Raw genomic sequence first — 27,075 nt, forward strand, 5'->3', positions numbered from 1 at the left:
CAGCAATAAGACCCTAATTTTGGGGTCCTGATGGGCTGATGGGAGAGCCCCGCAACACAAACACCAAAACCAGGAGATGCAACAAACAAGAGATGTTTATTGAACGAGTGCGCACTCGGGTGTCAGCAATCTTGGGGAAAGCTGCACCTCAAAGGTTCCAGGCTCTTTTTATAGAGAAAAACCACAAATCAGCATACATGCATGGGGCACAAGGTGATTGATTACAAAGTATGATTTCATGTTTGAGAGATCACCTGTTTTTCTTCAAAGGAAAAACCACAGAATGTACCTTGGAAAGTCCCCAGACTGTCCATTGGCCAGGTGTGACCCAGACAGGGCTGCTCATCTGGAACCATTTGTTCCAGGGTTGCGGCCTATTTCCTTGTTGTGGCCAAGACCTGTGGGAAACTTCTTACTCTTTTTTTTTTTCTTTGCAAACTAAAGCCTTTCACAGCCCCATTCCCTTCGTTTTTGAAGTGCCTTATGCTCTTTTCACAAGTTGGTGGCAATTCTGTTTCCATGCTTTGTTAGTAGAAATCCGTATGCCCAATGCTAACCCTCTCCATGACAAACTTTTAAGCAATGGGCTATATAGAGCAAACTACTTTATTAGTAGAAAGGGTTTGGTTATAAGCGAAGAGTTTGCCTGAGATAGTTTGCTGAAAGTCCCTTCAACAAGGAATGAGCAAGCCTCTAAGACAATAGTTCCTTCCCAACCTTCCTAATGCTGCCACCCTTTAATACAGTTCCTCATGTTGTGGTGACCCCCAGCCATAAAATTATTTTCATTGCTACTTCATAACTGTAATTTTGCTACTGCTATGAATCATAATGTAAATACCTGTGTTTTCTGATGGTTGTATGTGATGCCTGTGAAGGGGTCATTAGGCTCCAAAGGGATCATGACCCAGACAGGTTGAGAGCCACTGCCTTGACAGGGAAGCCTTAGCTTAACGGAGTCAGGCTGTCTGTAAGTCTTTATCGTGGATGCCAGGATGGGAATGACAGGTTCAAATCCCCAGCCAGTAACAGTTTTTTTTTTTTATCAGTAATATCTCAGGTAATATCTAAAAATTTAACACTGGCAAATAAGATGATGGATTTAAAAACATTATGCCATGAAAATGGACAGAAATCTTTTTTTTAAAGTTTTTTTTTAAATTTTAAAACTTTTTTATTTTTATTTTACTTATTGATCCAAGTTCCCTCTCTCTCCCTTCTTCCCTCTTTCCCTCCCTCCCTCTTTCCCTCTCTCCCACTCTCCCATGCCTCCCTCCCCTTCCATCCCCCCACTCCACATGTAGGGTGGGGCCTTCCAGGAGGGGTCATCTAAATCTGTCAAGTCATTTGGAGTAGGGACTAGGCCTTCCCTCCTGCCTCTGAGTTAAGGGAGTATCCCTCCATGGGGGATGTGTAAGTCCTTTTGTGCACCAGGGATACATCCTGGTTCCACTGTCTGAGGTCCCTTAGACTGCCCAGGCCTTCTAACTGAGACCCATGTTCAGAGGGTCTGAGTCAGTCCCGTTCTGGATTCCCAGCTATCAGTCTGGGGGTTCATGAGCTTCCCCTTGTTCAGGTCAGCTGTCTCTATGTGTTTCGGTAGCCTGGTCTTGTCCTCCCTCTCTGCATCTGGATTCCAATTTGGCTCAGTGTTTAGCTGTGGGTGTCTGCTTCTGTTTCCATCAGCTACTATTTGAGGGATCTATGATGGTGGATAAGTTAGTCGTCGATCTCATTATCAGGGAAGGGCATTTATGATAGCCTTTCCACTGGTGCTCAAATTGTTAGTTGGGGTCAGTCTTGTGGGTCTCTGGACATTTCTCTAGATTCAGTTTTCTCCTCAAACCTATAATGGCTCCCTCTTTTATGGTCTCTCTCTCTCTCTCTCCTGTCTATTCCCCCTCTGACTCAATCTTCCTATTCCCACGTGCTTCCTCTCATCCCCTTCTCTTTCTCCTAGCTCCCTCTCCACTCACTGTCCCCCCACCCACTCCCAATATACTCAGATCTTGCCCCTTTTCCCCTTCTGTGAGAGACCTTACATGAATCTCTTAGAATCCTCCTTGTATCCTAATTTCTCTGGCGGTGTGAATTATAGGCTGGTGATCCTTTGCTCTAGGTCTAAAATCCATATATGAGTGAGTACATACCATGTTCCTCTTGTGACTGGGTTACCTCATTCAGGATGGTTGCTTCAAGTTCCATCTTGCCTGTGAATTTCAAGATTCCATTGTTTTTTTTCTGCAGAGTAGTATTCCATTGTGTAAATGTACCACATCTTCTTTAGCCATTCTTCAGTTGGCTTCCAGGTTCTTGCTATTACAAATAATGCTGCTATAAACATAGTTGAATACATGTTTTTGTTGCATGGATGTGGATCATTTGGGTATATACCTAAGAGGGGGATTGCCAGGTCTTGTGGTAGACTGATTCCCATTTTCCTGAGGAACCGCCATATGATCTCCAAAATGGCTGTACAAGTTTGCAGTGGAGGAGTGTTCCCCTTTCTCCACATCCTCTCCAGCATAATAAGTTGTCATTGGTGTTTCTAATTTTAGCCATTCTGGCAGGAGTAAGATGGTATCTCAGAGTTATTTTGATTTGCATTTCCCTGATAGCTAAGGATGTTGAGCACTTTCTTAAGTGTCTTTCAGTCTTTTTGATTTCCTCCATTGAGAGTTTTCTATTCAGTTCTGTACCCCATTTTTTAATAGGGCTATTTGGTGTTTTGGTGACTATTTTCTTAAGTTCTTGGCGTGTTTTGGAAGATCTTTTCCCAGTCTGTGGGCTACTATTTGGTTTTGTGAACTGTGTCCTTTGCCTTACAGAAGCTTTTCAGTTTGAGGAGGTCCCATTTATTGTTGATCTCAGTGTCTGTCCTATTGGAGTTATGTTCAAGAAGTGGTCTTCTGTATCTGTACCAGTTTGTTCAAGAGTACCTCCCACTTTCTCTTCTAAGAGGTTCAGTGTGGCTGGATTTACGTTGAGTTCTTTGATCAATATTAACAACCAAATGAAGCAATTAAAAATGGATAAAACAATAAAAGCCCCTATAACACCCCCCCCAGGCTCACTGAAGTCCCCAGTAGATGAGTTGTTTGGAAGGATTAAATGTGGCCTTGTTGGTGGTGTCACTGGGAGGTAGGTTTTGAGTCTTTTTGCTTGCTGCTGCCTGGAGATCTGGCAGGCACTGCTCCAGTCCATGCTTATCCGATTCATGCCAAGAGGTTAATTAATGGACTAACTAATGGACAAGCCCCCAGTTTAATGCTCTTTGATAAGAGTTGCCTTGCTCATGGTGTCTCTTTACGGCAAGTGAACAATCACTAAGACAGCTTCTAATAGTCAACTAGTAGATTATATCCAGAGCGCACCAGGGCTGAGTTTTGCTTGGTAAAGAGGTACACTCTGGCTCACACCAGAGCAACTTGGCTGCTGTTAGTGGTCACTCATCACTCAGAATGATGCCTGTAGTTGAAGGCATAGAGGCAAGGCTATTGGACACAAACTCTCACTTTGAGGGAGCCATCTAAAAGGGAAGTAAGCTGGCAATACAGTGGACTGAAGAACATGTTAGGCACTACACTGTAGTAGTAACTCTACAGCAACACAAATGAATGAGGCAGAAATTAAATTTGGTGGTACAACATGTTATCAACACTTAGTCCAGGCCCAAAAGGAGATGGAATCCACAGGCTCAGAAAGAACTGGGGAGAGGGAGGGCATTTCAGATGAGAAGAACAGTGAAACACTCAAACTCTACAGAAAGACATGCTAAACCACTCTAGAGGATGCTCAGAGAACCAAAGCCAAGTTAAGGGGGACTGGTGCAGATCGGTGAGAAAAACTGGCTACATTTCCTCGATGAAATAATTCAAGATACAAGGACATTAAAGAAAATTAGCTTTATTTGTGTAATATAGAAAAGTTGATTGTAGTGTTAGTTTGTCAAATGTTTTCCAATCTGAAAGCTTTACAAGAGTATTTACATACAAACATAATAAAATAGAGTCCATCACGTGGTTCCTGCTCTAATCAGTCCTTCTCAATTCTGAACATGCCTCTATCCCTGCAGTGTGTAAATTAGGATAGGAAGCGGCATTGCTTTGACATAGTGCTCTATTCACACAGTATAGTACTGAAGTGTGTGTGTGTGGGGGGAAGACAGTGATCATGAACACAGCCAAAAATAGTTTCCAACCAATATGACTTTGTCATTATATTTTTTATATTAAAATACATTCTGTGTTAAAAAAACATATTTGTATTCACCGAAGTTCTAAATCTGTTGTACTAAATCTGGCATTCATACAATCCCACATCGATACAGACACGGATCTACATGAAGCTCTCAAGATGAATGATTTCCACAAATAAAAACAACAAAATGGAATAGAGGTAACAGAAAATCCATCTGAGGAATAGAAGGTTGGAGATGGTCTATTCTATATAAAAGCACTCTGTGCACTCAGCAATAGTCACTTAAAGGACACAGTCATGATGTACTGTACAAGAGGCCACAGCCTCAAGCTGTATAGTGAGGCTGAAGCAGTCTGTCCTAGTGTATGCTGGGTAATTCGAGGTCTGGTTCTTGTTTCTTTTTGGTTTTTCAAGACAAGGTTTCTCTGTGTAACAGCCCTAGCTGTCCTAGAACTTGCTCTGTAGACCAGGCTTGCCTTGAACTCACTGAGATCTACCTGCTTCTGCTTCCCGAGTACTGGGATTAAAGGCATGCACCACCAACTGCCTGGCTAGATCTGGTTCTTAAATAGCATTCCAATCATTTACTTACTGTTGGCATTATTAATATTGCTTAGCTTGTTTGCTAACTAATTTGTTTTTTGACAGAAGTCTTATTGTGTAGTACCAGATGCTCTGGAATTTTCTATGTAGACCAGGCTGGTGTAGAACTTTGGTGACCACTCTGCCTCAGTTTCTTCAGTTACCCTTCCCAGCTCTAATCATTTATGTTGCTTGAGAAATGCATGAAGTTTAATGCTACTACTGAATATGGCAGGATTTACATTAGCAACTGGGATGTGGGGGTGAGTGCTGATACTTTATAGTACACTGACGTCTGCCAGAGTCAAATGTGCAGACCCTTACAGATAATCCCTCCATTCTCAAAACAGTGGATTACTTAGTAAATTGGGATCTTTGGCACTTTCTTGAAATGCCCGGCAAGAAATCTGGCAGTTGCATGATCTTAGTCAATGGAAACAAAACCAAACCAAAATAAGCAAGAATGTTAAGTCTCAATCACTCCTGAAATTAGAGCAATCAACTGGATCTCCAAGCACACTTGTGTCTCAAGTTTCACTTTTGTCCCCAAAGCAAGGAGACAATCAGGTGTTACATTATGGTGCTCAGTGTTCCAGAAGAGCAGTGTCACAGGAAATTCGTCTTTAACTGGATGCTTGAGTTCCTGCCCAGGTTCTTGGCATGTTTGGAAGGTGGCTCCGCTCGGACACTTTCCTGATTGCCTTTCACAGCAGCCTCTAGCCGGGCTTTCAGGGCTGGGGAGGAAGCCATGACGTTCCTAAACACTGAGGAATACCTTGGCCCGATCTGCATGAGATTTTGCAAAGCAAAGTCATGCAGACTTCTCATAACTGAGGTTGCTGATCCCAGAGCATTCTCCTCCAAAAGGAAGGAAATGAGGATGGGCAGAAGGCAAGCCACCAGCTGAGAGCCTGCGGGTGAGAAAGGGCACAGTTCAGGGAGGTTAGTGAGCTTCATTCAAGTAAACTCTTCACTTATATCTAGGATCATCATCATACCTGCTTACTGTGTTCATGCCCGTGTGTGAGTGTATGCACGTATGTTTTGAACACATGCAGGAATCCAGGTGGAGGCCAGAGCTCACCATGTAGGCTAGGCTGGCCAGGAAACCCTATGAATACACTGTTTCTGACTCTTTGCCACTGGGATTACAAGCAAATTATCACCAACATAGCACCCAACCTTTTCATCTTTTTCTCTCTCGATTTATTAATTAATTATGTATATGGCACTATACCTCCACAAATGCTTGCACACCAGAAGAGGGCACCAGATCTCATTACAGATGATTGTGAGTTACTATGTGATTGCTGGGACTTGAACTCTGCTCTGAAAGAGCAGTCATAACCTCTACCTCTGAGCCATCTCTCCAGTCCCTAGCCTTTTCTTTTCTTAGGACTAGCCTGGCTCCAAATTCATGCAGGATAATGTGAAAACTTCCTATCCTTCCTTTTGAACCATCTCCTGAGTGCTGGGATTACTGGGTTCTGATGACTGAATAAAGTTCTGGCAAGGCAAGAACTTTATTGACTGAACTAGTTCTCCAGCTCGCTTTTTAAAAAATTAAACCATTTTATATATGTCTCCTATATTCACATCATTTCTCCCTCCTCTTCTTAGCCCCTCCCATGTCCCCAACTCTTTCAAATTCATGACCTCTTTTTTTTTAATTGTTCTGTGTGAGCATGTACATACAAAAATATTACATAGGCACAACCTGCTGAGTGGATTTAATGTTGCTAATACGTTTATGATTATTAGGGCTGACCACTTGCTTTTGGATAACCAATTAGGGGGCTCATCTCTAGGGAAGACCAAGTGTACTCAGCAGTTATTAATTGCTTGTAGTTCTTCATCTAGGCTTGGGTCCCATGAGATTTCCCTGTCTTTTTCTTTTTTAAGACAGGCTCACCCTGTAGCCCAAATGGGCCTCAAATTCATGGTGGTTTTCTTGTCTCCACTTCAAAAGTGCTGGAATTACGGAAGTGTGCCACCATACCTGGTGATCTTTTTTGTTTGTCTATTGTTTTTGAGGCAGCGCTCTGACAAACCCTAAGAGATCCCGCTGCCCCAGGCGCTCGAAAGTGATGGAGACACGGTGTGATTATGGACACTGGGGAGAGAGCAAGCACTAGGCGCTGACACTCACGGTGCTGTTCCTCAGCAATGGTGACCAAAGCTCCCAAGACTTTTATTCCTTCTTGAAAGATCTGCAGCTCGGCAGTGTCTTCAGGTTTTCTCTTGTCTATTTCCTGCAGCTTCTCCACAATGGAAGATGCTAGAGAGTAAATGTACGGGTAGGAAATGGCTGGATTTGGATACTGAAAAATGGAATGTAGGAGCTGGTAGGTTTTCATTTGTACCTAATGGGGCAAGACAAGAATGAATTGTAAATTTTTTTTTCCTGGCTTTTTGAGACAGTTTCTCTGTGTAGCTTTGGAGGCTGTCCTGGAACTAGCTCTTGTAGACCAGGCTGGTCTCAAACTCATGGCGATCCGCCTGCCTCTGTCTCCCGAGTGCTGGGACTAAAAAAGGTGTGCACCACTAATGCCGGCTTAAACTGTAAATTTAAAAAGCCCCTAGAACAAAGAAACACAAGAACAAATGTTCCTGCAAACTTTTTTTTTTTTGAGTTAAAACCTTCTCTTGGGTCCCTCTATAATGTGTAAAACTAGCAACAACACTAAAAAACAACCCCTGCCCACAAACAACCCAAACAAACCAACAAAACAGAGACAAATTTGAACTTAATTTTTTGTTTTCAGAAAATGTTTTGTATCAAAATTCTACACATTTGATGTCCACATGACATGGTCTAAAGGTGTCATTGCTTGTCAGTCACCACTTGGAGCCTGCTACACAACTTGAGCAGGTGGCCGCTGACAAACTAGACAGAGGGATAAAGGACAACGACTACACATCTCGTCCACTCGTCACCTCTTTAGATTGAATTAGTATCTTAAGCACCAGTATTATTATTTTTTTTCCCCTGAGAAAATTTGGTTCCTATATCTTTGGAAATGTTTCTGAGTATGGGCTCCAAACTAATTTTGCAACACACGATAAAACAAACATTTAATCTAATCCAATCTATCATTCCTTATTTCTTTCTTTAAAGACAATCTACAAATGATCATAAAAACCCCTTGTGCTATATAGACATATGAACAACGTTGTCTTTAATTATGTGGATGTGTGTGCTTCTGTGTGTTTAGTATGCAGGGGGGCCAGAAGGAGGCCTCAGATCTCTGGGAGCTGGAGTTACAAATGGCTGTAAACTGCGAGGCCACCTCTCCTTGCTTTCTGACAGTTTTCACTCCTTAGTCCTGGTTGGCCTGAAACACCCTATTGAGATGATCCTGACTTGACCTGTGTGCATTTCTTCCATCTCTGCATTCTCAGTGTTGGGGTTACAGGTATAGTCACCACTGTTATACCAATTCCTTTGTTTTTGTTTAGTTTTTTAGAGATAGGGTTTCTCCTTGTAGCCCTGGCTGTCCTGTAACTTGCTTTGTAGACCAGGCTGGCTTTGAACTCACGGAGATCTACCTGCCTTCGCCTCCTGAGTGCTGGGATTAAAGGTGTGTATCCCTATTGCCTAGCTTTCTTTTTCTTTCTTTTGAGACAGTCTCATGTAGCTTACGTTGACCTTAAACTCACTTCTGATATTTGTCGCTAGCCCCTAGTGCTGGGATTCCATGCCTACACTACCATGCTAGATTTATACAGTGCTGGGGATCAAACCCAGGGCCTGGGGATGCTAGGCATGCACTATACATACTGAACCACAAACCCAGTCCCTGGATACTTTTTGTAGGAACAAGCAAAATCACCAAGCACAGTATATGTTCGACAACCATAAAGACAAAGTTTGCAAGTCTAAACAGACTCTACTAAAAGACATTTACCACAGGGTCTTTGCTCTCCAGGGCAGCCTTAAATTTCTCAATGCAGCGCTTCTGAAGGCAGGGGACAGTCGTCACTTCTGGACTGGTAGACAAAATAAACACCGTGATGGCAGTAAGCAGACTGACGTCATCAAGTTCTTGATGTGCTCTGTCAACTGAAGAGAAATGAGTGTTAGAAGGGTCGCATCTACTGGTGCGTCTCTGTGCAAAGCTCAGTAGTTTGGTTACTGACTTTTTTTCCTTCTTCCCCAGACTCTAAGAATCCCTGAGGAGGCAGCAGTGGTGCACGCCTTTAATCATAGCACTCAGGAGGCAGAGGCAGGCGGCTGTCTGTGAGTTCGAGGCCAGCCTGGTCTATAGAGCAAGTCCCAGGACAGGCTCCAAAGCTACAGAGAAAGCTGTCTCAGAAAAACAAATAAACAGACTCCCCTGAGGGCTGGGGATGCAGCTCTGATAGAGGACTTCCTGGCACATGCAAGGCTCCTGGTTTCAGCCTCTCAGGTGTGTGTAGCAGGGTGGACTAACACATTTGAGACTGCCTGACTTTGGACATGTAAGTTAGGATACATAGTACTTGTGGCTTTCACATGTATTAGCTCTTTAAGTTGTGATTTTTTTTTTTTGTTTTGTTTTTGAGACAGACAGACTATGCAGGTCTTTGAACTCTTGGCCTCAGTAGACCTTCCTGCTACTCTTCCTGCCTAGCTGGGATAGTGGTGCACACTATGACTGTGCACAGTCTGTGTCACTGCATTAGGTGCAATGGAAGGGCTTTCACCACTGTTCTGCTATTTTCACTTCGGATTTTGTTAACATTGGTGCCAGGTAAATATCTTAGCACTCCGTCTACATATCTACTTCTCAACTGTAGAGAAACGCCTGAAAGAGTGTGGAGGTCATACCTTGGTTTCAATGAATTTTTCTTCTTCTTCTTCTTTTTTTTTTTTTTTTATTGAGGCAGGGTCTTCTGCAGCATAAGCTGGCTTCAACTTGCTATGTAGCTGAGGATGACCCTGAATTTTTGTTTGTTTGTTTTTTCAAGACCTGGTTTCTCTGTGTAGCTCTGGCTGCCCTAGAACTAGCTCTGTAGACCAGGCTAGCACTGAACTCAGAGACCTGCCTGCCTTTGCCTCCTGAGTGCTGGGATTAAAGGCGTGAAATTTTGATGTTTTTGCCTCCATTTTCCAAATGCTGGGATTATAAGTGTATAACGCCAGACCTAGTTTATATGTTCTTGGGACAGAACCCAGGTCTCCATGCATGCTGGCCTACTAGGGTACATCTGTGGCCTACTTTTTTAAGTTTATTTTTCTGAGACATGGTTGCACTCTGAAACCCTGGCTGGCCTGGACCTCACTACACAGACCATACTGGGTTCAAATTTTCAGTGGTCTTCTTGTCCAATTTCCTGGTGTTTGGATTAGGATTATATACAGGAACCATTTTCTATTAGAATAAGTTACCTTCATTTTCCAAAGTGATATTCTAATTAAATATTTGTAATAAAGCAGCTATGGATTATTTTAAAAAGGAAAGGTGGCAAACAAACTCAACTTACTAAGTCCCCCTCCCACCTTGGGCTTCTGGCTAAGATCAAGTGATATGAATCAAAACAACAACAACAACAAAATAAGGAAACAGTGTCTCAAATAGCTAGTCTGGCCTCCAACTTGTTAATGTGGCTGCTGCTGCTGTTTCCTCCCCTGCAGCTCCCGAGTGCTGGGCTTACAGGCTGAGCCACCATGCCAAGTGTACACAGTACTGGGACAGAATCCAGGGCTTTGTGCATGTCAGACAATACTCCATCAGCTGAGTACATACCCAGCCCACTAGATGGTTATTACTTATAAATAAATGACATGCATGAACAGTAGCATCAGTAAATACTTAAAACCCATGTGCCAGCCAGCCCTCTTAGGTAATGAGAACACAACTTCATTATTAAGTGGGAATCAAATAAAGAATTTATGTTTAGTTAGTAACAAGGTCCATGACTATAAAAACGTACCAAAAAAAAAAAAAAAGACAAGCCCTGTAGGTTCTGTCTCAGTGAGTTTGGGGTCAGCCCGGTCCACAGAACTAGTTCTAGAACACAAAGAAAACCTGTTTTGAAAAACCAAACGAAACAACAAAACTATAGAAAGGAGGAATGTGGTGGCTCAAGTCTATCTACAAGCTTAGCACTTGGGAGGCTGGGGCAGGAGCCTCTGCAAGAGAATTCAACCTCAGACTGGGCTACATGAGACCTTACCTCACAAATAAAAAGCTAAAACCACATAAAATACCCTAGAGTGACTCCGAATAAGTGACAGTTGGCACACAGGTAACAAAGCAAACCACACAGCAGTGCCTAAGTGCCCTGTACCAGCCAGCAGCACCGTATGTATAAGAAATGGAAATGAGGTCATTTGTCCAGCACACCTGAAGTCTGGAAAGTGGACAGTCCAGAAAATACAATAGTTCCAGGAGGCTTCTTCTGCTTCCTCTCCAGCAAAGTTATCTGCAGCACACTCAGCTAGTTAGTTCAGTACAAATACTTTCCTCTCTCCCCATTTCTCCTAATCTCCTTAACTGCCCCTGTATTTATTGTGGATGGATGAAAAGTGTGCATAAGCAGTAGGCCTCTCTTGAGGCCCAAGCAGTAAAACAGTAAAGAATAGCCCCTTGCCAACAGCTGTCTGACTGAGTCATCTTGGAATCCAATCCACTAGCTGTAGCCCGGCCAGTGTCCTAGTACTAACTTCATGACAGGCCAAGTCCTGGGCCTCAGAGACTAACAGGTAATAAATGTTTTCCTCTTTTATGCCACTAGGTTCTTTTGTCTGTCTTTCTGAGACAGGGTCTGAGACAGGCTGGCCCTGAACTCATTATGTAACAAAGGATAGCCTTGAACTCCTGATTTTCCTGCTTCTACTGCCAAATGTTGGGATGACACCAGCATCAGGTCCAGCTGGGAGGTGACCTGCGAACATTTACTGTTCGTTTATGATCAGCTCCTATTAATGTATGTTAGTAATTGGTCTAACAGGCAAGTCCTGGCTTGATTCACAACCGAGACCAAACATATTGTGTATCGTGAAGAAAGGGAAGTTTGTTATGATGGACAACATAAAAACTAATACTTCTCTATCTTTACCTCCTCTTCCTCCCTGATGTTGGCAGAGGATAACTGTAAATTTATTCAAATTGTGCTGTACTTTATTCCATCCTGCTGCTCTAATCCCGACTCTGCCCGTTTTCCACTTCCCTCTGAAAATAAAACCTTGCCTGGTGATGGCATGGACTTGTAATGCTAGCACTAGGGACTAGGGTGATGTTGACCTCAAAGCAATCCTGGGTACACAGCATGATTCTGGGTGTCTCTGTGAAAACAACAATATGTTGACCCTATCTGTACTTCTTGCCAAGGTCTGTCTGTCCAGGAGGAGTCCATCTGTCTTTAGTTCTCATCTGGACCAAAGCACACCCTGCTTGACAATCTACTATGCCTCTTTTTAATTTTTTTTCCTTTTGTTTTTTTGAGACAGGGTTTCTCTGTGTAACTGCCCTGGCTCTTCTGGAACTTGCTTTGTAGACTAGGCTGCCCTCTGAACTCAGAGCTCCACCTGCCTCTGCCTCCTGAGTGCTAAGACTAAAGGCGTGCACCACCTTTCTTTTCTTAGGCTTGTGTGATGGAACTCTTCCGACTTTCTTCTCATCATGATTTGGGTCCTCTTGCAGTGCAAACTCAAATAGAGTGAATCATGCCAATTGTAAAGAGCACAAGGAAAGGGGTTCGTAAGGTCTATCTGAACACCTTACATATCCACTGGATCCACAATTCGTTCTCTTCTAGGTGAGGCTACCAATATGATCAACGGAATAGCTTATCCTAAAAACAAAGGCCATGCCTCTCCCTTTAAAACCTGCTAACAGTCTTGCTGACCTGGACTCCAACAGTCAAGCACAGTTGCTAGAGCATTCTGGAGGAGGCTGGTCCAAGCTTCGTGGCTCTTTTCTGCTCGGGCCATTGGGGAAGTTAAGATTCCTTTCAAAGCTTGCAAGGAGGCCGTGACTGTTGAGGACAACTGGCCCCCAGGTAACTTCACAGCAGTTTCTCTGAGGACTCCAATTGCAAGGTACAATATGGTAGGGAGAATTGAGATGCTTCCTACAAGATAAAAGTAAAACTGCATTTCAGCAGGCATGTTTTCTAAAGTTCTCAAGCAGGGCTGGAGAGATGGCTCATCAGCTAAGAGCACTTACTGCTCTTGCAGAAGACCTGAGACAATGCCCTCTTTTGACATCTGTGAGAACCAGGAATGTACACGTCATACACACATATGTTCTGGCAAAACACCTATACACATAAAATAAAATAAATGCAGCTAGAAAAAAAGAAGTTAAGTTGTTAAGGAGGAAAGCAGTGTTTGAGGCTTCCAGTGTTTGCTGTGTTTCTCTGGGCTCAGAGCACATCTCTTCTGTACCATTGCCCACGTGCTGTGGGTTCATTCTTCAGCACCAACTCATCCTCTCCAAAACACCACCCTCAGAAAACACCCTAGAGCATTTCCCATAAATTATAACTATTGAGAGAATTCAGTAACTCAACAACAACAACAAAGAGTGTCATTAGCCCAAGGGTTTCCCCTAGGCCCACACTGGTTAGTCAGTCTTCCCTAGTACTGGGACTACAACTGTGTGTGAACACGCTCAGATCTTTTTAATGTGCTTCTTGGAATCTAACGCAAGTCCTTAAGCTTTCAAGGCAATCCATTTACCATCTCCCCATCAATTAAGATTTTTATAGTTGGATCAAATTCTGGTAGTTATAACAGGAAATGTTATTTTGGTTGCATCACTTTAGTATTAAACTTCTCACATGATCTATCCATTTTCATCCCCCACCCCAAGACAAGGTTTCCATGTGTAGCCCTGACTATCCTAGAACTCACAGAGATCCTCCTGCTTCTGTCTCCCGAGTAAAGGCGTGCATCACAGCCAAGCTTTTCCAATCTTATTTGTTCTAGTTTGTTTCTTTTCAATTGTTTTTGAGACAGACATCACTGTATATCCAGGCTGGGTTTGAACTGTTGATTCAGATTTGGAGTGCTGGTATTACAGGTGTGCATCTCTATGCCTATCTTTACATTTTGAGGTATACAATCCAGTAGCTCTATGCATATTCACAATGTTATGTAGGTTCACCACTATTCCATTTATTTAAAATATTTTTACAATATCTTTTGTTTTGGGGATTGTGGTAGTTTGACTGTATTTGGCCCCCATAAGCTCATAGGGAGTGGCACTATTAGGAGATGTGACCTTGTTGGAGGAAGTGTGTCACTGTGGGGGTGGGCTTTGAGATCTCCTGTACTCAGGCTACACCCAGTGTGGCACACAGGTGCTTCTGCTGTCTGCAGATAAAGATTTGGAACTCTGGGCTCCTTCTCCAGCACCAAGTCTGCCTGCACATTGTCATGATGATAATGGGCCAAACCTCGGAACTGTAAGCAAGTCACCTCAATTAAATGTTTTCCTTTATAAAATTTGCTGAGGCTGCCAGGTGGTGGCCATGCACGCCTTTAGTCCCAGCACCCAGGATGCAGAAGCAGACGGATTTCTGTGAGTTCGAGGTCAGCTTGATCTACAGAGAAGTTCCAGGACAGGCTCCAAAACCACAGAGAAACCTTGTCTTGGATAAACAAACAAAAAAGAAAAAAAAAGTTTCATAGCCACTAAAGAGTTGGAATCAATTGTAAGTTTAATGCTAAAATGGATGCCATGCTTGGGGGCACAGGCTACTTAAGTCTGATGTATCAGAATCTCTGTAGTCTAAGTTGGAGACAAAGTTCAAGACCAGCATAAGCAAGTTAGCGAGATCCTGTCTTAAAATGTAAGTAAAACAAAGAAATAAACAACCTCAACAAAACGGGGTTGGGGTGGGGGGGGGTGAGGGTGGGGATGACAGGCATATATCTCAATGGTCAGGTATCTGTCTCAAAAAACATGAAGTCCGACTCACAGGGGCCCTGGGTTGGCCCCTGATCCTGCTGCTCCTGTCTCCTGTCCCCATCGAGAGCACCCTTGGAGCTCTGATACACCCCCACCCATCCCCACAGTGAGCCTGCCCCCCTACCCTGTGCCCTACCCTGCCCAGTGTCCTGCCACTCTGGCTGAGCACTGGGACAGAGGGTGGAGCCAACAGTCCACCCTACTTCAGAGACTTCTCGGAGCAACTCTGAACAAAGGAGACCTGACTATCCACGCGGGACCACCCGTAATTTCCACCTGCTTGGTCTCTGACCCAACATCTAGTCTTCTGCTGGAGTCCTGGGCCCCTCCCAGATATCTGCCTATCTCTGCGGGACCACTGTGAGTTCCTGCTGGCATCTTCTACTGGATCCTTAGCCCTGACCCCATCCCTGGGTCCCTGTCTGCTGAGAGACCTCCTAGAGAGCTTGGACCACACAAAGCTACAGACATTGAATCTCTGACCCACATAAGCCCACCGGGGAAGTACCATAGAGAGAAGGGGAGACCCCACCAACACCTACTGGAAGAAGCTATGGGAAGAAGGCAATACAAGAAAACACCTAACAACAGAAAGGCAAGCATGACACTACCAGAATCTAGGGAATCTACACCAACTAGAACGGAACACAACAACAAAGCAGAGGAAGCAGAAGGGAACGACTTAAAAATTACCATCATAAAAATGATAGAGGCCCTCAAAGAAGATGTGAGAAAATCCCTTAAAGAAATAGAGGAAAAAACAAACAAAAAAGTGGAAGAAATGAACAAATTCCTTAAGGAAAGTACAGAAAGCCAAGAAAAAACAATTAAGCAGGTGAAGGAAATGGTTCAAGACTTGAAAACTAAAACAGAGAAAATAAAGGCAACACAAACTGAAGGAATGCTGGAAATAGAAAAACTGGGCAAAAAATCGGGAACTACAGACACAAGTATAACCAACAGAATTCAAGAGATGGAAGAGAGAATCTCAGGTGCAGAAGATAAACTAGAAGAAATAGATTCATTGACCAAAGAGAATCATAAATCCAATAAATCCTTAACACAAAACATCCAGGAAATGTGGGACACCATGAAAAGGCCAAACCTAAGAATAATAGGCATAGAGGAAGGTGAGGAAGCCCAGCTCAAAGGTGACGAAAACATATTCAACAAAATCATCAAGGAAAACCTTCCAAATCTGAAGAAGGACATGACCATGAAAGTACAAGAAGCACACTGAACCCCAAGTAGGCTGGACCAAAGAAAAAAGACCCCTCAACATATAATAATCAAAACACCTAGCATACAGAATAAAGAAAGAATATTAAGAACAGCGAAGGAAAAAGGACAGGTAACATATAAAGGCACACCTATCAAAATTACACCTGACTTCTCCATGGAAACCCTCAAGGCCAAAAGGTCCTGGATAGATGTTCTAAAAGTATTAAGAGAACACAGATGCCAGCCTAGGCTACTATATCCAGCAAAACTCTCAATCACTATAGATGGAGAAAACAAGATATTTAATGACGTATTTTTCCCAATACGTATCTATAAATCCAGCCCTACAGAAAGTATTGGAAGGAAAACTCCAACCCAAGGAAGGTAACTACGCCCACAAAAATGTAGGCAACAGATAATCCAACTACACCAGAAACCAAGGGTAAAGCAGAACTAATATATTCACAATACCACTGCCAACAACAAACCTAAATCAAACAGGCATCAACAATTAATGGTCCTTACCCTCAACATTAATGGTCTTAACTCACCTATAAAAAGACACAGGCTAACAGAATGGATACGAAGACAGAATCTATCCTTCTGCTGCATACAAGAAACACATTAAGCGTCAAAGATAGACATTACCTCAGGGTAAAGGGTTGGGAAAAGGTTTTCCAATCAAATGGAAATAAGAAGCAAGCAGGCGTAGCTATCCTAATATCTAACAAGTTAGACTTCAAACCAAAATTAGTGAAAAGAGATGAAGACGGTCATTTCATATTCATCTCAGGAGAAATCCATCAACACAAAGTCTCAATTCTGAACATCTATGCCCCTAATACAAAGTCACCCACATTCGTAAAAGAAACACTACTAAAACTCAAAGCTCATATAAAACCTCACACACTTATAGTGGGAGACTTCAATACACCACTCTCAACACTAGACAGGACCACAAATCAGAAACTCAACAAAGAAACAAAAGAATTAACAGAAGTTATGTCTCAACTGGGGTTAACAGACATCTATAGAACATTCCATCCAAAGACAAAAGAATATACCTTCTTCCCTGCTCCACATGGAACCTTCTCTAAAATCGACCACATACTAGGAGACATAACAAACCTCAACAGATACAAGAGAATAGGAATAGTCCCCTGTATCTTATCGGACCACCATGCTTTAAAATTGGAATTCAACAACAACACAAATAGCAGAAAACCTGCAAACTCATGGAAACTTAACAATGTGCAATTGCACCACTCCTGGGTCAAAGAAGAAATAAAGAAAGAAATTAAAGACTTTCTAATATTCAACGAGAATGAGGATACAACATACCCGAACTTATGGGACACCTTGAAAGCAGTGCTACGAGGGAAGTTCATTGCACTAAGTGCCCATATGAAGAAAACAGAGGATAGTCACATAAAAGAATTAACAGCCCAACTGAAAACCTTAGAACAGAGAGAAGCGAATTCACACCGCAGGAGTAGACGCCAGGAAATAATCAACTTGAGGGCTGAAATCAACAAAATAGAAACCAGGAAAACAAAAACAAAAAAAAAAAAAAAAAAAAAAAAAATCAATGCAACAAAGAGTTGGTTTTTTGAGAAAATCAACAAGATAGACAAACCTTTATCCAAATTAACAAAAAAGCAGAGACAGAACATGCAAATAACAAAATCAGTGCTACGAGGGAAGTTCATCGCACTAAGTGCCCATATGAAGAAAACAGGGGATAGTCACATAAGAGAATTAATAGCGCAACTGAAAGCCTTAGAACAGAGAGAAGTGAATTCACCCCATAGGAGTAGATGCCAGGAAATAATCAACTTGAGGGCTGAAATCAACAAAATAGAAACCAGGAAAACAATACAAAAAAAAAAAAAAAAATAAAATAAAAAAAATAAAAAAAATCAATGCAACGAAGAGTTGGTTTTTTGAGGAAATCAACAAGATAGACAAACCTTTATCCAAATTAATGAAAAAGCAGAGAGAGAACATGCAAATTAACAAAATCAGAAATGAAAAGGGGAACATAACAACAGACACAGAAGAAATCCAGACAATTTTCAGGTCATACTTTGAAAATCTGTATTCCACAAAAATTGAAAAATCAAAGGAAATGGACAAATTTCTGGATAACTATCACTTACCAAAATTAAATCAAGAACAGACAAACAACTTAAATAGACCTATAACCCACAATGAAATAGAAGCAGTTATCGAAAGCCTTCCAACCAAAAAAAGTCCAGGGCCAGATGGATTCAATGCAGAATTCTACCAGACATTCAAGGAAGAACTAATACCAATACTCCTCAAACTGTTCCACAAGATAGAAACAGAAGGTTCATTGCCAAACACTTTTGATGAGGTCACAATAACCTTGGTACCCAAGCCTCACAAAGACACAACTAAGAAAGAAAACTACAGACCAATATCCCTGATGAACATCGATGCAAAAATACTCAATAAAATACTGGCAAACCGAATTCAAGAATACATCAGAGAAATCATCCACCATGACCAAGTAGGCTTCATCCCTGGAATGCAGGGATGGTTTGACATACGAAAATCCATCAACGTGATCCAACATATAAACAAACTGAAAAAGAAAAACCATATGATTATCTCCCTAGATGCGGAAAAAGCCTTCGAAAAATTCAACACCCTTTCATGATAAAGGTCTTGGAGAGGTCAGGGATAACAGGAACATACCTAAACATAATAAGAGCAATATACAGCAAACCAAATGCCAACATCAAACTGAATGGAGAGAAGCTTAAGGTGATTCCTCTAAAATCAGGAACAAGACAAGGCTGCCTTCTCTTTCCATATCTCTTCAATATCGTACTAGAAGTTCAAGCTAATGCTATAAGACAACAAAAGGAGATCAAGGGGATCCAAATTGGAAAGGAAGAAGTCAAACTGTCTCTATTTGCAGATGATATGATAGTTTACAAAAATGACCCAATAAACTCTACCAGGGAACTCCTACAGCTGATAAACACCTTCAGCAAACTAGCAGGATACAAGATAAACTAAAAAAAAAAAATTCAGTAGCCCTACTTTTTTCAGACGACAAAGAGACAGAGAAAGAAATCAGAGAAACATTACCCTTTACAATAGCCACAAGCAACATAAAGTATCTTGGTGTAAGGCTTACCAAACAAGTAAAAGGCCTATATAATAAGAACTTTGTGGCTCTAAAGAAAGAAATTAAAGAAGATACCAGAAAATGGAAAGATCTCCAACGCTCTTGGATAGGTAGGGTAAACATAGTAAAAATGGCAATCTTGCCAAAAGCAATGTACAGACTCAATGCAATCCCCCATTAAAATCCCACCACAATTCTTCATTGACATTGAAAGGATAATAATAATCAACTTTATATGGAAAAACAAAAGAGCCAGGATAGCCAAAACAACCCTAAACAATAAAAGAACTTCAAGAGGCATCACCATTATTCCTGACTTTAAGCTCTACTACTGAGCTATAGTTCTGAAAACAGCCTGTTACTGGCACAAAAATAGACAGGTAGACCAATGGAATCGAATTGAAAATCCTGATATTAACCCACACACCTATGAACACCTGATTTTTGACAAAACAGCTAAAAGAATACAATGGGGCGAGGACAGTATCTTCAACAAATGGTGCTGGCACAATTGGATGAGGGTGTGTAGAAGACTGCAGATAGACCCATGTCTGTTGCCATGCACAAAACTCAAGTCCAAATGGATCAAAGACCTCAACATCAATCCAGCCACATTGAACCTCTTAGAAGAGAAAGTAGGAGGTACTCTTGAACAAATTGGTATAGGAGACTGCTTCCTGAACATAACTCCAGGGGCACAGACACTGAGAGAAACAATTAATAAATGGGACCTCTTCAAACTTAGAAGCTTCTGTAAGGCAAAGGACATAGTGGACAAGACCAAACGGCAGCCCACAGACTGGGAAAAGATTTTTACCAATCCTATATCCGACAAAGGGCTGATCTCCAAAATATACAAAGAACTCAAGAAACTAGTCAACAAAACACCAAATAACCTTATTAAAAAATGGGGTACAGAACTGAAGAAAGAATTCTCAATAGAGGAAATCAAAAAGGCTGAAAGACACTTAAGAAAATGCTCCACATCCTTAGATATCAGGGAAATGCAAATCAAAACAACTTTGAGATACCATCTTACCCCTGCCAGAATGGCTAAAATTAGAAACACCAATGATGACTCATGTTGGAGAGGATGTGGAGAAAGGGGAACACTCCTTCACTGCTGGTGGGAGTGCAAATTCGTACAGCCATTTTGGAGATTAGTATGGCGGTTCCTCAGGAAAATGGGAATTAGTTTACCACAGGACCTGGCAATCCCCCTCTTAGGCATATATCCAAATGACTCACATCCATGCAACAAAGACATCTGTTCAACTATGTTCATAGCAGCAGTATTTGTAATAGCAAGAACCTGGAAGCAACCTAGATGCCCCTCAATTGAAGAATGGTTAATGAAGATGTGGCACATCTACACAATGGAATACTACTTTGCAGAAAAAAATAATGGAATCTTGAAATTCACAGGCAAGTGGATGGCACTTGAAGAAACCATCCTGAATGAGGTAACCCAGTCACAAAAAGAGGAACACAGTATGTACTCACTCATATATGGATTTTGGACCTAGATCAAAGGATCACCAGCCTGTAATTCACATCACCAGAGGAACTAGGATACAAGGTGTACTCTAAGAGATTCATATAAAGTCCCTCACAGAACTGGGAAGGGACAAGTCCCCCAGAGCTCAGGGGAAGTGGGGGGGCAGCGAATGGGGAGAGAAGTAGGAGAAAATGAGGGGGAGGAAAGGAAAACGTGTGACCAGGAAGATTGAGCCTGGTTAGGAATAGAAGACAGGAGAGAGAGAGAGAGAGAGAGAGAGAGAGAGAGAGAGAGAGAGAGAGAGAGAGAGAGAGAGAGAGAGCATAAAAGAGGGAGCCAATATTGGTTTGAAGATAAAATTGAATACAAAGAAAGGTCTAGAGAACTACAAGACTGCTGCCAACTAACAATTTGAGCTTCCGTGGAAAGGCTACCATAAATGCCCTTCCTGGAGAGTGAGATCAACAACTAACTTCTCCACGGAGCCCTCAACTAATGCCTGTTGGAAACAGGAGCAAACACCCATACATAAACACTGAGTGGAAGTAGAACTCAGATGCAGATGGAGAGGACAAGACCAGGCAGCAGAAACACATAGAGACAGCTTACATGAACAAGGAGGAGCTAACAGGCCACCAGACTGATAGCTGGGAAGCCAGCATGGGACTGACTCAGGCCCCCCTGAATATGGGTCTCAGCCAGAAGGACTGAGCAGTCTAAGGGACCTCAGACAGTGGAGCCAGGATGTATTCCTGGTGCACAAAAGGACTTTGTGAACACATCCCCCATGGAGGGTTAACTGCCTTAATCTAGAGACAGGAGAGAAGCCCTAGTCCCTACTTCACATGACCTGTCAGACCTACATGACCCCAACACTGTATGGCATTCCCCTACATATGGGATTGGGGTGGTGGGATGGGAGGGTGGTTAGAGTGCATGTGAGAGGGCAGAGAGGGTAAAAGGGAGGGAAGAAGGGAGGGAGGAAAGGAGGGAGGGAGGGAGGGAGGGAGAGGGAACTGGGATTGACATGTAAAATAATAAATTAATTAAAAAAATTGCTTTGACTCCAAAATTTAAGTTCAAGGACAAGTTACTGGGGAAAAGGATTTATATTTTTGTTTCCACAGAAAATGAAAATATGTGGATTCCTTCCAGACTAATGTGGTTTGATCATGCCAGACCACCTGAAACAGAGTACCAGGTGATCCTACATTCAAAACAGCTGGACAAAGCAGCCTTACAGACTACAGCCAGGATTCTGAATCTTCTTCGAATCCCCCATGACAGCGCCCCTTACCAGCAGGAAGTAGTTTGGAAAGAACAACGCCCAAGTTCCCAAATATTGTCTATAAATGTTTGTTTTCATTTAAATGGACTTGGATATATATATATATATATATATCAAAAACATGAAGTCCTATAGTACCAGGCAGGAATAAACAAGTTTAATTTTCCTGGCTATTACTTAGCAAAACTGTGTCTGTCTGTCTGTCTACCACCTACCTTTTTTTTTTTTCCTCCTCGACAGGTTTTCTCTGTGCAGCTCTAGCTACTGTCCTGGAACTCACTCTGTTGACCAGGCTGGCCTCACACTTGGAGAACCCTGCTTCGGTCTCCTGAGTGCTGGGATTAAAGGTGTGTACCACCACTGCCCAGTTCTTCTATCTGTGAAATAAGAAGTCTTTTCTATTTATTTATTATGTGTAGGGATGCACCCACACACCATGGTGTGTATATAGAGGTCAGAGAACAACTTGCAATAATTAGTTCTGGTATTGAATTCAGGGTTGTCAGGTTCGGTGGAAAGCACCTTTACCAACACCATGTGACAGATTTAAAAGATATCTTTGTGTGTGTATGTGCGTACATGTAGCCCACAAGTCACATTGGGTTTCTTCTCCTCTTTCCATCTTATTTCCTGAGGCAGTCTCTCACTGAACCTGGAGGTCATCAACAGTTGGGATGGCGGCCTCACAATATTTAGCAATCTCTTCGTCCTCTCCTGCAGCACTGGAGTTATTGATATACACTGCCATCCTCAGCTTTTATGAGGGTTCTGGGGATACAAACTATCATGCTTGCACGAAGGACACTTTACCAACTGAGCCATCATTTCAGTTCCTGTGCTAGGTTTTGTACAGAATATATATTTTATCTGGAAATAAGATATATCTACACACATGTTATCTTTTATATGCAATAGTTACATATAATGTATTCACATGCTGGAGAAAACTACATATCTTTATATAGAAATTATATATATATGAGCAAAGAAACTCAGTACGAGCAGGCTTCTAGGGAAACAACTTCTGACATGGTGAGAGTGAAGTTGAACTTTGAAGAAAAACCATTTAAAAATCTGGCTCCATGCAGTATGGGCTGTAGAAGCCTGGTGACCCAAATTGAATCCCTAGAATGGTAACAAAAGCTGGACATAGTGGTGATCGTGTAATTTGAACAACCCTATGGGGAGGTGGTAGGATGCAGCACAGTAGCAGAAACAACAGACACTGCCTCCAAACAGATTAGGAAGAACCGACTTCCCATCGGTTGCTCTCTGAGCAGTACATATGTGGTGACAGAGTGGGACTCCCTGACCCAGAATTAGGTCGTTTCAGCTCTCAGAAAGCACAAATGACTGCAAACAACAGGATGAATAGGAAGCCTTCTGGGACACAGTGGATTCAGCAGAGCCCTAAAAGCTATTTGAAAGAATTGAATGGATTTGGTCTGCAACCGAGCAGGGCGTCATGACATATTTGTCATTGCGGAGTCAGAACTATCCTCCAGATATCGTACACTGAAAAAAATGGCCAAGCGCTACTACTTGCTCTAATGTACTGTCAGTTAGAGACAGTATGTTACAGAGCTGGTCAGGGCGCATCCTGGCATGCCCCAAGCCTGGGTTTAATGCCTAGAACTGGAATAACAAAGCAATCACAGAAAGTGCATTCAGCTGGCATGTTTGCTGTGTACTTCACTTTCGTCTTTTTGGTGAAACAGATTATATTAGACTGTAAAACTAATCTTAGGGGATTATAAAAAGGACTCAAATGTTTGGGACTGTAGTCATTCAATACAACAACTAGGCTATTTCCCACCCTTTAGTGCAGTGGTTCTCAACTTGTGGATCACAGCCTCGTTGGGTGATAGCACATCAGATTTACACTGTAATTCATAACAGTAAGTAACAAAAGAGCAATGAAACGATTTTATGTTGGGGGCCAGCACAGCATGAGGAGCTGTACTAAGGGCTGCAGCAATAGGAAGGCTGAGAGCATTGCTCGGGGTCAAGTGCACTGCACAGCTTACCTTCAGGGGAGCAGACGGCAGGCAGCTCAGCAAGGATGACCAAGGCAGCCGCGACCAGTTTACTTGCTTCCTCCGACAGAGTCTGTGGCTTTGCAGCTTTTACTGCTGGGCCACCTGTCAACTTAGGGTTTAGTTCTGGGAGTTGTCTAACGAGGATGCAGACGCACAGTTCCAGGGTTGCAAAGACCAGTGACTTCCCAGGCACAAGTCCTCCTGTGTCCTTCCCTTCACCAAACTCTGGCAGGGTTTCCTTTTCAGAGGCCCCATCATCAACTAAAAGACAGGGAACAATGCTTGAGAAATGCTGCTTGTTTGGCTTCAAGTAGATGGCAATTTAGTTCATTTCTGGAAGGGCAATCATTTAGTGGCTCAAGTGTTAGGTGTGAAAAGCTGGAGGAAAAAAGCAGTTCTGAAGTTAAAGGTGGCTGTTTTTATTATGACTTCCCGCTGCAATGGATAAAACAAAACAAAAACAATCCTTATAACCCATTCGGCTTTAGAATAGTGCCAACTTGAACTTATCTGTTTGCTGTTACAAATGGGACCCTGATGGCAGTAGCTCCAACAGTGACACTGTCATCTCACGGATTGGCAATGTCTGGGCACTGTGATCAGAACGCAGGTCCCTGATGCCACTGAAAGCTGCACACCTGCTGCCAGTGCCTACCTCTGCACTCCTACTTTTATGTACACATGTCCCCTTTGCCCTTGTTATGACAGTATCAAGACTGCCCAGCTACCCTGAGCAGTACTTCCAAAAGCAACACTGCTGCACTGCGGTGTGCTCAGGCCTGGGTGGTACAGTGCCTGCTAGCATGTAGAAGCCCTCCACTTCATTTCCAGAACTGGAATAAAAGGAGAAGCTATGTCCTTAAGAGTTAGCACTCACCTTCTGCACTTCGTCTTTTTTCCTTCACGTGTTCTTGAGCTGCACAGATGATCTGCCTAACCACTTCAAGTGAAGCCAGCTGAATGGCAGGGGACTCCCGGGTCAAAATTACTCGGTGTAGTACATTCAGCAATTCAATACCCAAGTCCTGTCAGAAAACACAGAGTGGACACTATTGGAAATTACATGTGTATGTGTGTGTGTGTGTGTGTGTGTGTGTGTGTGTGTATGTATATGTGTGTATGTAAAAACAGCAACGCTAAATGCCATGACAAAATTCAGAAAAAGAATTTAATAAATTCTTTTTAAAAAATAAATTTATTGCCAGAGCAATAATGATATATATCAACACTTATTTTTGTTGTAGTCCTGCCAGACCTCAAACTTGAAAAGGATGAACTCAAACTCCTGATTCTCCAGCCTCTGTCCCCACAGTGCTGGAACTTATGGGGTGTATCGCCATGTCTGGCTTGTAATATTTTATCCGATTTCAGAACATTTCTCGGCTCATTTTGGTGGGAGATGGTACTATGACAAAAGACCATTTTCATCCAAGTTTTAAAATGATACTGGAGACATAACCAAGAGAGCATAAAGGCTGACATGTCGATTCCATTACAAATATTAATGTATTCTTGTACTAACAAAGAATGAAGGAGAAGTTATACTAAGAGTGCATCAGATCTCTTGGAGGTGGTTAACTGGATCCTCTACGAGAGGAGCAAGTGTTCCTAAACAATGAGCCACCCCTCCAGCTGCCTCCCTTCTCTTTTTCATTAGTTATTCTGTTTCTTTCTTTCTTCCTTCCTTCTTTCCTTCCTTCTTTTTTTTTTTTTTTTTTTTTTTTTTTTTTTTTTGAGACAGGGTTTCTCTGTGTAGCTTTGGAGCCTGTCCTGGAACTTGCTCCTGGAACTTGCTCTGGTCTTGAACTCACAGATATCTACTTGCCTTTCCCTCCCAAGTGCTGGGATTGAAGGTATGTGCCACCACCACCTGGCACTTTCTTTTATTTTTGAAAAATTTGAGTGAATTTGAGGGTTGGAGAGGGAGAGTTTTTAGGAGGTGCGGAGGACTGGAATTTGGTTCCTAGCACTTATAACTGGGCTGCTCACAACTGCCTAAACCACTAGCTCCAGAAGTTACCTCTGAAGGCTCCCTCAGGAACATGCAAATATACATAGGCACAAGCACATATATATATATATAAACCCCCAAAACAAAAAAACTGTTTGAACTCATGCTGAAATAGCCAGGCATAGAAGCACATGTCTTTCAGAGGTAGAGGTAGGTATATCTCCGAGTTTGAGTCCAGCCTGGTCTACATAATGGGTTCCAAGATGGCCAGGACTATTTAGTGACACCCTGTCTTAAAAAAAATCCCCTCCCACCAGAAAAAAGAAAAAGGAAATAATCATACATAACACAGTTTATAATTTAGTCAATGTCAATTCAACTCAGCTAGAACCCCAACTAATGCTTTAAGCCTAAATAGAGATAGTGCTGATTAAATAAGAACTTAGGAAATCACAGAACTCATTTAAAACCAGCCTTAACGATAAGATAAATCATACGCTCTGCTAAGAGTGCCTCCCTAACCCCCATTTCCTCTAAGAAGTCAGAGGATGTGCCACACTCTGCAGTCATCCTTGTACCATAGCCAGACCAGGAAGAGAACCCAGACAACAGGATATTTTGTAATAGACAAGAGATATACATCAAGTACATTGTCTCTTGGAGGAAATGCAAAGTAAGATAGAGATGAGTGCAAAGTACGGGTTCACAGAAAAGAAATGGTCACTACACAAGAACAATGGCTACTGTGCTGGACACAGCAACGCAGGTGCTTCCAGCATGGAAGAAGGCAGAGAACACTGCTCTGCCACTCCTTCTTTTGTAATCTTTGCTCAGTTCTGTTCGCTGCAGTAACCTGAATACAGTTCTGTCCTATGAAGCCCACAGAAACCTGCTCAGGCTCAGTCCATCACCTGGTCACTGCCAATTTTAGATCTGGGCCAAGGAACATCGAGAAGGGCCTGCAGCGCATGCAGACAAGCGGTGAGGCTCTCCATGGTGGCATCTGAGCGCAGGGAACACAGGAACTCTACACTGATCCCTGGAAAGGCAAAGAAGAGGCTTCTGAGAGTCTCAGTTCAGAGTGCTAGATGCGTCCACTGCCATATGATAAACACAGCAACTTCGCAAAAGATAGTACAGGTAAATAATAATACAGTTCTAGATCTGTGTGTGTGTGTCTGTGTGACATGTAAAGGCTGACCTTGTAAAGGTATGTGTGTGTGTGTATATGTGC

General features: G+C 42.4%; 1 protein-coding gene across 2 annotated transcripts in view; it reads right to left on the reverse strand.

The window, feature by feature from the left end:
* Window positions 1-3,890: 3,890 nt before the first annotated feature.
* The window catches only part of Heatr5a (HEAT repeat containing 5A), a 90,396-nt gene continuing 67,211 nt past the window's right edge, over window positions 3,891-27,075 (reverse strand). For both annotated transcript variants that reach the window (XM_051195820.1, XM_051195818.1), the window contains 7 exons: window positions 26,753-26,880; window positions 24,768-24,915; window positions 23,879-24,151; window positions 12,616-12,840; window positions 8,691-8,845; window positions 6,932-7,145; window positions 3,891-5,693 (listed from right to left, as the gene is read on the reverse strand). In XM_051195820.1, coding sequence (XP_051051777.1) covers window positions 5,389-5,693; window positions 6,932-7,145; window positions 8,691-8,845; window positions 12,616-12,840; window positions 23,879-24,151; window positions 24,768-24,915; window positions 26,753-26,880 — 1,448 coding nt within the window. In that variant the 3' untranslated portion in view covers window positions 3,891-5,388. The remainder of the gene's footprint in view (window positions 5,694-6,931; window positions 7,146-8,690; window positions 8,846-12,615; window positions 12,841-23,878; window positions 24,152-24,767; window positions 24,916-26,752; window positions 26,881-27,075) is intronic.

The sequence above is a fragment of the Phodopus roborovskii genome, unplaced genomic scaffold (genome assembly GCF_943737965.1).
Source record: "Phodopus roborovskii unplaced genomic scaffold, PHOROB, whole genome shotgun sequence".
Taxonomy (NCBI): Eukaryota; Metazoa; Chordata; class Mammalia; order Rodentia; family Cricetidae; genus Phodopus; species Phodopus roborovskii.